This window comes from Leguminivora glycinivorella, chromosome Z (genome assembly GCF_023078275.1).
Source record: "Leguminivora glycinivorella isolate SPB_JAAS2020 chromosome Z, LegGlyc_1.1, whole genome shotgun sequence".
NCBI classification, from domain to species: Eukaryota; Metazoa; Arthropoda; class Insecta; order Lepidoptera; family Tortricidae; genus Leguminivora; species Leguminivora glycinivorella.
The window spans coordinates 54487958-54501308 of NC_062998.1; the positions used below are offsets into that span (position 1 = coordinate 54487958).

Here is a 13351-nt window from a genome sequence, read left to right on the forward strand (position 1 = left end):
ATAAAAATCATTTATTGTATAAACCATTCTACATAATATGGCGCCTTAGGCACTGGTCCCATCGCGAGCTAGTAAGCTATGAGCTATCGGCTATAAAAACGAACAAAAGATAGTCGCTCCCGTGTAAATAAAAGAGACACGGCGATGTTTATAGTTACTCGCCCAGCGGTGAGCTATCAAAATCGCCGTGTCTCTTTTATTTGCTCGGGAGCGACTATCTTTTGTTCGTTTTTATAGCCGATAGCTCATAGCTTACTAGCTCGCGGTGGGACCAGTGCCTTAACCTACGTTACAAGAACAACTTACTCTCTAAACATTTAAGGTACTAGATACTGATTACTGATTATTTTTACACTTACATATGCACAGGCTAAGCTTCAATTCGCTTGTTAGTTCCAGAGCCTAAGAAGTCCCAGAAGAAAGTGTGTCGGTGTACAGTCCCTAAGTCAGGTTTGACAAAATGACCTATAGATACATAATTATGTGTATTAGGTAAATTAAATAGTCCTCCCAGTATACGGAGTTCGTTTTTAGTTCACGTTAACCAGTTATCGGAAGGGGGCCAGTTATTGGCAATTTACCCTACGTAGGCACTGGTCCCACCGCGAGCTAGTAAGCTATGAGCTATCGGCTATAAAAACGAACAAAAGATAAGCACTCCCACAGATGTCATATATACCATAGATCAAGCAAACGTATCTACTTAGCGTGTCAAATGAACTCAGTGAAATCCACTGAGTTGTCCGTCTTTACTCGCAGCTTGCAGCTTTCGGGCGTCAATTTTTGTAAGTTGAAGTCAACCAAAACATAAAAAATGCCTCGTTACGTGATATTCAATTGCAACAACACAAAAATTATGAACAATCAAGAGCCTGAGACATATTTAAAATTACAGGCAAGAATCAACTTCAGTATAAAATTTGACACGCTCGGCCCCTATACAAATATATGAATTTGTTTCTTCTATCTAAATTAAGTTCTGTGAGCACTCCCTTGCAAATAAAAGAGACACGGCGATATTGATAGCTCACCGCTGGGCGAGTAACTATAAACAACGCCGTGTCTCTTTTAGTTACACGGGAGTGATTAGTGCTTACTAGCTCGCGATGGGACCAGTGCCTTAAGAATTTACATCGTCATTTTTACTATCATAATAGAAAACATTTTAATAAGACCTAGTTCTTATATGTAGTATCTAGAATTCATTAAACTCAATCGCAATAAATGTATACATAAATATGAAGTGACAACTAACCATAAAATAATTTGGATAAAACTTACTTGCTTTTTCGTTTCAGGATCTAATAAGTCTGTGAAGAAACAAACGACGTGTCCGTGTATGATCCCTGGCACAGGTTTGACCACATAATAGGCGAGACGACTAAAAAAAACGAACTAGTCCGTCAATTAGATTATCAAAGAATATTAGACACTTATTTTTTATTTTTTCTCGTAAACGAAAAATTACGACGGTACAGTGCGTTGAAGTTTCGCGTGACGTCACCCCTATAACCATTTTTGGTCGTCGTATATCGGGATATTGCGTGCACACAGATGTTCGTGTCTCAATTCTTAGTCGCAGTATGGTCATCGTTTAGTCGAGGCTACCCAAATGGGGACGATTGGTAACAGGCACAATTGGTCACAGAACTGTGCACTACCCGTGCACAAATTGTTACCGTTTGGCAACTGGTTTCCCAAAATCATTCGTTAATTTCATTCTTTTCAAATGGCGAGCTGTGAGACACGTCAAAATGAAAAATAAATAAAATGTTATGACATTAAAACGTAATGGCGTAAGAATTTGCAAAAGGTAAATATTAATTATTTGCATTTGTATTACAATGTGGGTTATTTATCATGGGCAATTAAAACTGCTGGAGTGATTTCATAAAATAAGTCATAAAACAGTCGAAAATTGGTGGCAAAATGGTCCTAGAGTACACGCGTGACCGAAAGCAGTGAATACGTTGTTGGATTTATAAAATGTCTTCTTCTGACAGTGACATTGACATTTTGTTACCGTGATGAGTGCGTACGGCGACTAAAAAAGTGTAGTTAGAAACCGCCTGACAGTGACATTAATAACCACAAACTCGTACACATTTTGTTACCGTCATGTGTGCATATGCGACAAACAAAGTGACAGTGACATAAACAGTCAAAATTTGTACACATTTTATTACCGTAATGCGTGCATACGTCGACTACATTTTGTTATTGTATTACAACCGCGCAATGTGTGCACGATGTTACCACGCGTTATGTCACATTTGACATTTAGTGACTAATTTGAAGATTTTGCGACCGAAATGGTTGTATGGGCACGCCTAGGTACAATTTTTAAACGTCAGAAGCCCTCACTCCGGAACTTTGATGATCCATATCTTTGTATATTTTCATTAATTAGAAAAGGCGAAACATATGTGTTCAGTATTTTTGGGCGATCTAACTGACGGACTAAACGAATGCCAATTTTTATGTAGTCGTCAACCCTTTTTTTATTATAGGTATTACAACTATTACAAGTGGTGCCACATAAGTTTAGCGCTGACAGTTATTGCGCAGAAATCAAAAACAGGTCTCTCAGGGGATTACATGACAGTCCCCAGGGGATTACATGACAGTCCCCAGGGGATTACATGACAGTCCCCAGGGGATTACATGACATCCCCTCCACATGTCACTCAGCGCTAAACTTAGGTGCCGCCACTTTCGCGGCTTCGCTAGCGTTAAATTCGAAATTGCGGAATGCTCCGTACAAAATGTCCCCCCCCCCTCCCCATTTTGTAAAAATGTGGGTTTAGAAAGAGATAAAAAGCAGTATATGTCACTCCTCAACCCTTAAAATATCACGTCAATTCGTCTCCCCGTTTTGCCGTGAAAGACGGGCAAACAAACAGACACACACTTTCTCACTTATAATATTAGTATAGATTGTACACCTCCATAAGCCTTCGGTAATTGTGTCATGAATATACTTGGAAATTTCGACCCTTGCTTTCGAGATCCGATGGCCGAGTGGTTTTACAGGCATCCGTCCGGTTAATGGAGTACGCTGGTTCGATTCCAGCTCGGAACACTTGGCGGCCTTGGTCACTTTTTCTTTGTATATGACGTTTCGTTTGTCTTTAGGTACATTAACAGGAACCACTCGATATTCTACAGTCAATAAACTTGTTACACACTTCTTCGTTTCAGGGTCTAATAAGTCTGTGAAGAAACTACCTTCGTGTGCCTGTGCTCCTCAATCAGGAGGTTAGTGTGTCAAATTATAGTTGATAGGTAAATTGCCAGTCGCTGGCCAGCGTCCAATAACAGGTCACAATATACCAGGGGTGGATTCAGCTTCGCACTTAGAGGGGGGTCACGTGGTTTCATTCAGCCCCGGCAACCTTCAAATCTAGGGTGAACAAGAATCTTCTGGGCGAGCTCACTCCGTCGTAGGCCTCGTCTTTGCCTTTGGCTAGTCTGTGGCCAAGAGTAAGCCCATTTATGATAATAATAAACCGGCCAAGAGCGTGTCGGGCCACGCTCAGTGTAGGGTTCCGTAGTTTTCCATATTTTTCTTGGTAAACCCTTATTCATTTTTAAATACCTATCCAACAATATATCACATGCATTATACTAAATGGGGCGCATTATCGCGTGCATTATACTAAACATATTTATTACTGGCCTGTCAATAAGTAGGTAACTAAAAGATGAATATGTGCATAGAATGCTGACACGTTTCTTCGTTTCAGGATCCGATGCTTCTGTGAAGAAACGCCTCACGTGTCGATGTTCTGTCCCTGAAGCCGGTTCGATAAATGCCATAATTAATAACTTATTTTGACTCGTACTTTTAGTACGTATCTACTTGGAAAAACATTATATGTAATGTCGCCGCCAACACAATTTGCGAACAATGTAAACAAACCTTTAATTGTAAACTGAAATAAATGTCATATACAAAGAAAAAATGACCAAGGCCTCCAAGTGTCCAAAGCTGGATTCGAACCAGCGTCCTCCGTTATCGCGACGGATGCCTCAAACCACTCGGCCATTCGGTCACGGTGGCAAGGGTCGAATTTTTCAAGTATATGACACAATTACCGAAGGCTAAGGCGCCCCCTGCCATCTCTGAGATAGAACCGAAACTAGTTCGATCTCCTAACTGAATCAACCCATGTGATTACGAGTTAGCGAAGAGAGATGGCGCTGCCATGCTAATTCTTAGAACAAATTAAATTATCCTCATAGAAAATAATTTAATTTGTATTTTTTAGTAGACACACTACTATTTTAACTATAAACTGAAATAAATGTCATATACAAAGAAAAAATGACCAAGGCCTCCAAGTGTCCAAAGCTGGATTCGAACCAGCGTCCTCCGTTATCGCGACGGATGCCTCAAACCACTCGGCCATTCGGTCACGGTGGCAAGGGTCGAATTTTTCAAGTATATGACACAATTACCGAAGGCTAAGGCGCCCCCTGCCATCTCTGAGATAGAACCGAAACTAGTTCGATCTCCTAACTGAATCAACCCATGTGATTACGAGTTAGCGAAGAGAGATGGCGCTGCCATGCTAATTTTAGAACAAATTAAATTATCCTCATAGAAAATAATTTAATTTGTATTTTTTAGTAGACACACTACTATTTTAACTATAAACTGATAAAATGTCATATACAAAGAAAAAATGACCAAGGCCTCCAAGTGTCCAAAGCTGGATTCGAACCAGCGTCCTCCGTTATCGCGACGGATGCCTCAAACGCTGGTTCGAATCTGTATGGAGATTAGAGGTACTACCTCTAATCTCCATACAGACGCAACATACTTCAAAACAAATGTGTCAAAAATGTGAATTGACAGCTCAGACACAATAGTGTTGGAAATATCTGGGCGACCGAGCTTCGCTCGGTTTTATTTTAATATATCACGTCTTTAGATAAAAAAAACTCTTATAAATACAAAAACAAAAAACAAAAACTTTATTTCTGGCCGGGATTACCTACGATCTATCTGCGTACAGTACATGCGACCGACCTCGTACGACTGAGCTAAGCGGAATCGATGCGCGCGCGGCGAAATTAACGACCATATTTTATGTTTACAAACGCGAAAGAAAAACTCATGAAAACTCGAAAATTCGCGTTTTCCGGGATCTAAGGCTACGCTAGATCGATTTTTCACCCCCGAAAACCCCCACATAACAAATTTCAGCGAAATCGTTAGAGCGGTTTCCGAGATCGTCGGTATATATAAATAAATAAATAAATAAATAAATAAATAAATAAATAAATAAATAAATAAATAAATAAATAAATAAACAAATAAATAAATATACAAGAATTGCTCGTTTAATAGTATAAGATATGGATATTTCAACCATTCAGTTTGTTTACATTGTTCGCAATTTCTATTGACGGCGACTTTATAGGAATTACCATTATCTTGCATAATATTTTTTGTCATATTTTACCTTCGCATAACAACGCTTGGCAGAATCCTTTTTTCGCAGAATGACTTTTTGCATAAATTTCTTGGCATACTGTCATTGTGCAGAATTATCTAAAGCAGAGTAATACAATGGCATAATGGTAAATCGTATAATAGTAGTATATTCGATTAATAATAATATTCGATTAATTGTCGCACCTAAACCGACTCTGTGACATATAAGATTTCTGTGTCATGTGAGTATTTTGTTTGGATAGGGATTCTAACCTAATCTACATTTCTGCCAACATTTCCTTTGAGTAACTATATAGTGGCGGAAACTGGATGCATAAAGCAGCAGACCGGGCTCTGTGGCGTACCTTGGGGGAGGCCTATGTCCAGCAGTGGACTGCAGCGGGCTGATGATGATGATAGTGGCGCACGCGTGATTGCTTAATTATCAGCCCAATAACATAACACTGTCAACCTAACACGCTCCTCCTCGCTTCGCTCGTCGTCGCACCTAAACCAACTCTGTGACATAATATATACGATTTCTGTGTCGTGTAAGTATTTTGTCTGGATGGGGGTACGTTCTAACCTTCTAACCTAATGTACAACTGACAAAATAAATTCGGTGGAACGTCTATTCGGTGCAAAATTACAGTCAGCAACATGAGTATTATGCGACATAAAATGCTGCAAAATTAAAGTCGACGATATTAGCAGTATGCTATTACTAATTCGGTGAAATGTAACGTATACTATATACAATTCTGCTATATTAAAATCGAAAATATAGTATTCTGCTATCCAGAATTCTGCCAAACGAATGATATGCGATATGACAATTATGCTATCTGTACAATTATGCAAAAGTATCATTCGCGTAAAAAAAATTCTGCGAAAGCTGCTATGCCAAATGTATTTCGGACAATCGATATTCTGCAAGATAAAGGGAACCCACTTTATAGATAACGCCGAATAGACATATAAAGTCTAAGAAAAAAACGTACCTCGACCAAAAAAAAGTATGGTCGTCTAGACGGAGTGACTACACATTTGGTTGATTCTCGGCTAGATGGCGCTAATATTTATATTTGTCAATTTTTCGCCTGTGTCGATGGCAGTCATTGCACTATATTTTATGTAAACATAAAATACACGTGTTTGTTTCAGGGTCCAATACTTCTCTGAAGAAACGCGTTACTTGTCCCTGTATTGTTCCAGAAGCAGGTTAGATAACATAAAGCCTGGGGCCTATTGCATAACAATTTACAACTTGTATTACAAGCGGAACTCTCTTTCTTATAAAATGAATTGGAGGGGGACTACCGCTTGTAATATGAGTTGTAAATTGTTATGCAATAGGCCCCTGATCAGAAATATACGACTACGCTACGCTACGCGCCATGTTGCGGAATTTTATTAGAACTATTTTCTCCACTATGTCGCAGTATAATGAAGAGTACTATCGTACAGTATGGCCACTCCCGCTCCCCACTGAAACTGCCGTCCACCCCCTCTCGGTTACCTCACAGTTACCGCCTGTCAAAAACGCGAACAGTTGACCTGTCATATTTCACTCGTATACAAGCATAGTACGCGTTCACCTACACGAGCATAGACTGTGTGCTAGGAACGCGCCTCTTGCATATATTTGATCGCCAGTCTCCGAGGTATGACTATGTTGGGGTTTTTTTCAAAATTTTAATTTTTTTGTTAGGTTATGGCACTTAAATTAAAATGCAACCTTACCCTCGAGTGTGTAGGGTAATCGACGCTACAGGAAACCGCAACTACTTTAGTGAATGCATAAGTATGACAGTAAATAACATAACACGCTTGTTTCGTTTCAGGGTCCGAACCTTCTCTGAAGAAAAAAGTTACTTGTCGCTGTTCCGTCCCTGAAGCAGGTCGGTATGGCTTTTCAGTAGGCTTGTGTCGTTCACAAACTATGAACTGTTAGGAATAAAATCCCATCAATGACCGAATTGAACTGAATTTTTCCGTGCTCTGTGAATCGGTCTTTGCTCATATAGGATCGGCGAGCGCGAGCGGTTTGGATCAAAAAAGAGTGTGTGACAGCGCCGACCGGAAGCGAGGTATTTAGCAAAGCGACACAAAAACGTCAAATTTTTCATATTAAGTTTCGGTTACTTACAACCTTTCGGCCCGGAATTGTTATTGTCTGTGGAATATTCGTATCATTTTGACACTAGTCGGTCCCATTCGTTCAGGCCCCGTAGCCGAATGGCATTTCTCCGACGCCAAACGAAAGCGATACGCCGCTGGCTCTGTCGCGCCAATACGCAAGCGCGATAGAGATAGATATCTACTAGCGCTTCGTTTCGTGAGCGTTTCGTGAGCGATTGTGCCATTCGGCTAGCCACCCTGATCTTTCCGACCGTAGTAGTCGTTGGTCAGATTGAACTAAATGAGCAAAGACCTAAAAGAGCGAACTAGTTCGTGGGAGCGATTGAACGAGATCGGAGCGCTCCGATCAACGAACGAAACGGCAAAAGCCTACTTTTCAGGAAACACCTTACCTGTTTTTTATGGTGTTTTGGAATCAATAAGGAGGCACACTCAAAGGTTATGACAGATGGCGCCACCCTTATTAGCCCATACGTGAGAGCGAGATGATATTATGTTTTTTCTCTCACATATGAATGACAGTGATATGCCTAGACACTTGCATAGGCGCCGCCTGGCGGGAGAAAATGTCAGTGTGCATCCTCATTGTCACCTGTGGTATTTCCGGACCGATACGACATTCAAACCTTCAAGAAAATAGCGTACACCCATTTCAAAGGCCGACAACGCGCATCCAACACTTCTGGTGTATCGGGTGTCCATGGGCGGCAGTGACCGCTTACCATCAGGTGACCTGTCTGCTTGTTTGCCTCCTTAATAAAAAAATAGTTTAGGTATACTTATAGGATGATTATTATGCTTTGATATATTTTAAAGTAAACAAAATAAGGAGACACCATATTACATGTTTTATCCTGATAACTTCATTTTTTTAGTAATGCATTAATTGTATTTACCAAAGTTACTAAATGAAGTTGCGTAGAAGTAAGAATGCCATTTTTTTCCATTCAAATCCTTCCGACATGAGAGGAGAAGAGAACTAGAGGAGAAGTAAAATGTGTAATTACAGTACATAGACTGCCATCTCTTGACACAGATTCAGATTCAGGGGGTAACTCCAGCCAGCAGATCCTGCTGCAAGGACTAGGAAGGAGAGACTACAGGGGGAGGAGATTTTGATACGAAATAGCACTGTAGGCTCACGTGACTCTGATGATTGAGCCTAAGAGGCAGCGAGTCGTTGGATATGTCTGCGTCACATCTCACCGACTAAGTCTCGAACGCAGAATCAGACAGAGTACGTTTTCATACCGGCTCATTGCGCAGCAACCCCTGCTGCCCCGCCGTAGGCCCCCGCAGCCTGTCCAAGACACCGGAGCACCCAGTAGGTAGGGTGGGGAGTGTAGGGTTTGCAGTCAGGATAGTAGGAGAGACGGGAGTTTGGAGCCGACCCGAATACAAGGCATCGTAAAGTCAGCGTGGGGTGAATAGATACTATACCTACTTGGTGTGTGATAAATAAAAGGTATGTGAGGATAGGTGACTGCTTTTATTGTTATAACAAGAATTAATTCATAGACTGCCATCTCTTGACACAGGCTTAAAACTTTAGAATGTCAGTTTTGACACTTTGGCCCATATTCATTTATGTTAAAATGTCAAATATTAATATTAGCGCCATCTAGCTGAGCGTAACCCAAAGGTGTAATGCCATCTAGGTCACCGTACCTTTAGGCCGTTTTCACATTATCCGATCCGATATCGGATGTCGGAAGGATTTCAATGGAAAAAATCCAAGATGGCGTCTGTAATGTATGGGATATCGGTCCGACATCCGATATCGGATCGGATAATGTGAAAACGCACTTATCTGTATGGTAATGAGGTACGTTTTTTTCTCAGACTTTATATATCTGTCTATACGGAGTTATATAAGTCTTTGCCGTAACTAAATGAATGCATAAAATATTTAGGTACCTACTTACACGCTTATTCATTTATTTTCAGGATCTAAATCTAAGAAGAAAGGCGTTTCGTGTCGCTGTACTGAATCAGGTTCGATAAAATTGCAAAAGGGACTTAATCGCGTGTACTTACCTATGTTTTCAAAACTAACCTCCGACGTTTCAAGGAAAAAATAGTTATTTGTTATACAAGGGGCAAAGTTGTATTTTAACGCCGAGTGTGGAATTGAAAAACGAGCAAGTGAAAGGATCCTATAGTTGAACCACGAGCGAAGCGAGTGGTTCGAGAATAGAATCCTGAACTTGCGAGTTTTTTAACACACGAGAAGTAAAATACATTTGCACCCGAGTGTAACACAAAACTTTTCCCCTCACTATAGCGAGGAAACTACAACGCAAAAACTGCGTTTATCACTGCTTCCAGTAGTTTCACAGGTGGTAAATCACCTTTTCCCCTCACTAGCTCGGAAACACGTGTTTTGTCCTTTAATACCAGCGGGTAAAAACGTATTTTATCCACTAGTGGGTAAAGTAATTTGATCTTGAATATAAAGTCAAATTAGCTGCTTTAAAATTGATAAAAGTAGGTGAATCTAGTAATAAAGATGATTTACGACCTGTGGAACTACTCGAAGCAGTATGATAAACGCATTTTTTGCGTTGAAGTTTCCTCGCTACCAGTGAGGGGAAAAGTTTTGTGTTCAACTCGGTGCAAATGTATTTTACTTCTCGTGTGCTAAAAAACTCGCAAGTTCAGGATTCTGTTTTCGAACCACTCGCTTCGCTCGTGGTTCAACTCTAGAATCCTTTCACTTGCTCGTTTTTCAATTCCACACTCGGCGTTAAAATACAACTTTGCCCCCTTGTATAACAAATAACTATTATTACTAGATTCAACTACTTTTATCAATTTTAAAGCAGTTAATTTGACTTTATTCAAGGTCAAATTACTTTACTCACTAGTAAATAAAATGCGTTTTTACTCACTGGTATTAAAGGACAAAACACGTGTTTCCGAGCTAGTGAGGGGAAATAGTTATTTGTTATACAAGGGGGCAAAGTTGTATGGTTCGAGAATAGAATCCTGAACTTGCGAGTTTTTTAACACACGAGAAGTAAAATACATTTGCACCCGAGTGTAACACAAAACTTTTCCCCTCAATACAGCGAGGAAACTACAACGCAAAAAAATGCGTTTATAACTGTTTCCAGTAGTTCCACAGGTGGTAAATCATCTTTATTACTAGATTCACCTACTTTTGTCAATTTTAAACCAGTTAATTTGACTTTATTCAAGGTCAAATTACTTTACCCACTAGTGGATAAAATGCGTTTTTACCCGCTGATATTAAAGGACAAAACACGTGTTTCCGAGCTAGTGAGGGGAAAATATCTGAACAAGCACTCATTACAATAATACTTCGCTCGCTCCGATGTAGGTATCTGATGTCGACTGTACAGTCAACCAATTGGAACCCTAGGCCACTCTACAACCATGTCAAAATGACAAGCAAAGAGATTTCTTACAATCTGATTTATAACGTGACTATGACATAGTTCTACAGTGGCTAGGGTTCCAATTGGTTGACTGTATAAACTAAAACTCTGTCGCGCCAATACGATAACGGTATCATCGTAATGGTTTGTGCATTTGGCTATGTACCCAATTCATAAAACTCTTCGTTCCAGGGGGCCCCGATTCGTCTCTGAGGAAACTACCTAACTGTCGGTGTTCTACCCCTGAACCATCAGGTTTGATAACTTTAGCTTTACATACCGTCATCATCATCCTCCTTGCGTTATCCCGGTATTTGCCACGGCTCATAGGAGCTTGGAGTCCGCTTTGAGAACTAACCCCAAGATTTAGCGAAGGCACTAGTTTTACGAAAGCGACTGCCATCTGACCTCCCAACCCGAAGGGTAACTAGGCCTTACTGGGATTATTCCGGTTGCCTCACGATGTTTTCCTTCACCGAAAAGCGACTGGCAAATATCAAATGACATTTAACACATAAGTTCCGAAAAACTCATTGGTGCGAGCCGGGGTTCGAACTCGCGACCTCCGGATTGAAAGCCGCACACTCTTACCGCTAGGCTTTCAGCGCTTTTTACATACCGTCACTACTTTGAAAAAAATCTCGTGTCTCACACTGCTACTCAAAAATTAAACCGGATATGTTTTTGCTTATGCTCAGAGCTGTCAAATGAAACAACCGTTCTCCTAAAGAATTAGTTTCCTTGATTGTTGTCCTGCCCACTTTTTTTGTAACATGGGTATTTTTTACGCGATATCTTGTTCTTTTGATCCTGATAGGAGAAAAAAATGTCCCAAGATTTCCATACATTTTTCAAAGCTTCCACTCCGTTACCGCCACACAAAATGTATGAAAAAATGGTAACGGAATGGAACACAACCTTGGGACACTATTTCTCCTATCAGGATAAAAAGAGATCGTATTTCTGAGTGGAAACCACATAAAAAATTCCAAATCCAATAAAAGTGGGGTGGACAACTTTGAAAAAAAAATAGCCCCCCTGGAGCCGAGTTTAACCGATGCCTTTGTATGTGGCAGTGAGCCCATCCGAGTCGTCGAAACAAGTGGAGGCGTGCCGCGGGATCAAGGTGCAAGTTCTGGGGCACGGGAAAGGCGCGCTGGGCGCGTGGTGCCCGAGCCCCAAGAAGTGACCGCGCCCGCCGCCTGCCGCCTCCTGTCACACTTTAATAAACACTCTGCTTTCGTTTATGCGCTTTTATTTTAATTATTTATGTAAATCAAATCAATAGGCTAACAGTAGGCCTAGCACATGATGGCCGCGGGAGTATGTCGCCGCGAGATAGATGACACGTCTTTGTCTAATTGTATTAATGACATAAGGACAGGTAGTCTATCTCGCGGCGACATACTCCCGCGGCCATCATGTGCTAGGCCTGCAGCGACATAGTCCAATAGCCTATTCCAAATGACGTTTTGGCAAAACGCGAATTAGTTAAGGTGGCTCGCTTTCCATACAAAAAACATCTACCATTTATTTAGTCACCGCACACTACAACTAAATAAAAATATGCGCATACATCTACTATACATTATCCATCGTCGCAGTATTGAACGAAATACATTGTTTCACACAGAAATCATGGACAAATCCATGTGAATTTTTTATTAATTTTACGAAAATGTGTGTGCCAAATTTTGTGTACAGACACAGAGCCGTCATATTTCGCGCATTTTTAGTTGACATTGTCATCAGTGACACTTGGCTCTTGACAAGTAATTGTTTAAAGATATTGGTTTACTTAACTCAAGCAGACTCAGAAATAATGACGCATTTTGTCAATAAAGATACATATCGTGTATTTCGATACTGCTAGTGTAAATCGAAATGGCGTCTCGGTCAAATGCATTGACTATGAAACAGGAGATCTCGAGTTCGATTCCGGGCTCTTTTTTAATAATTTGAACTTTTTTTGGATTTATTAAGTTTTATTTTTATTTTTTAATAGAATAAATATTCTATTAAAAAAGACTCTTACTATATTTCTTTCCTATTTTTTATTTTCATACAAAAATACATTACAATCTTTATTATGCCTTTGTTGATAAAATAAAATATTACACGTCAGGTCAGGTACATAGGTCATAGTGTGGCATAGTATTAGTAATTTACTTCCTTACATTTACTGAGCTAGTTGACCTATGTTATTGTTGTGTGAATGTTTTTCTTCAACAACTAAATAGTTATATATATGAATATGTATGTAGGTATGTGGGTAGCTTTTGCACATTGTAATTTTTCCTCAGTCACCCGCTGAGCTCAGAGACCACGAACGCTGTAGTGTTCGAAACGTCGGGATAAATTGTAA

The 13351-nt window shown here is 40.2% G+C and overlaps 1 protein-coding gene across 1 annotated transcript; it reads left to right on the plus strand.

The window, feature by feature from the left end:
• The first annotated feature begins 385 nt into the window (after window positions 1–385).
• LOC125241520 lies at window positions 386–12229 on the plus strand. The gene is made up of 9 exons (XM_048150043.1): window positions 386–450; window positions 1299–1355; window positions 3202–3258; window positions 3747–3803; window positions 6608–6664; window positions 7288–7344; window positions 9533–9580; window positions 11179–11241; window positions 12063–12229. Exons 2-9 carry the CDS (start codon window positions 1340–1342, stop codon window positions 12173–12175), a joined length of 468 nt encoding a protein of 155 aa, XP_048006000.1. The 5' UTR covers window positions 386–450; window positions 1299–1339; the 3' UTR covers window positions 12176–12229.
• The last annotated feature ends 1122 nt before the right edge of the window (window positions 12230–13351 follow it).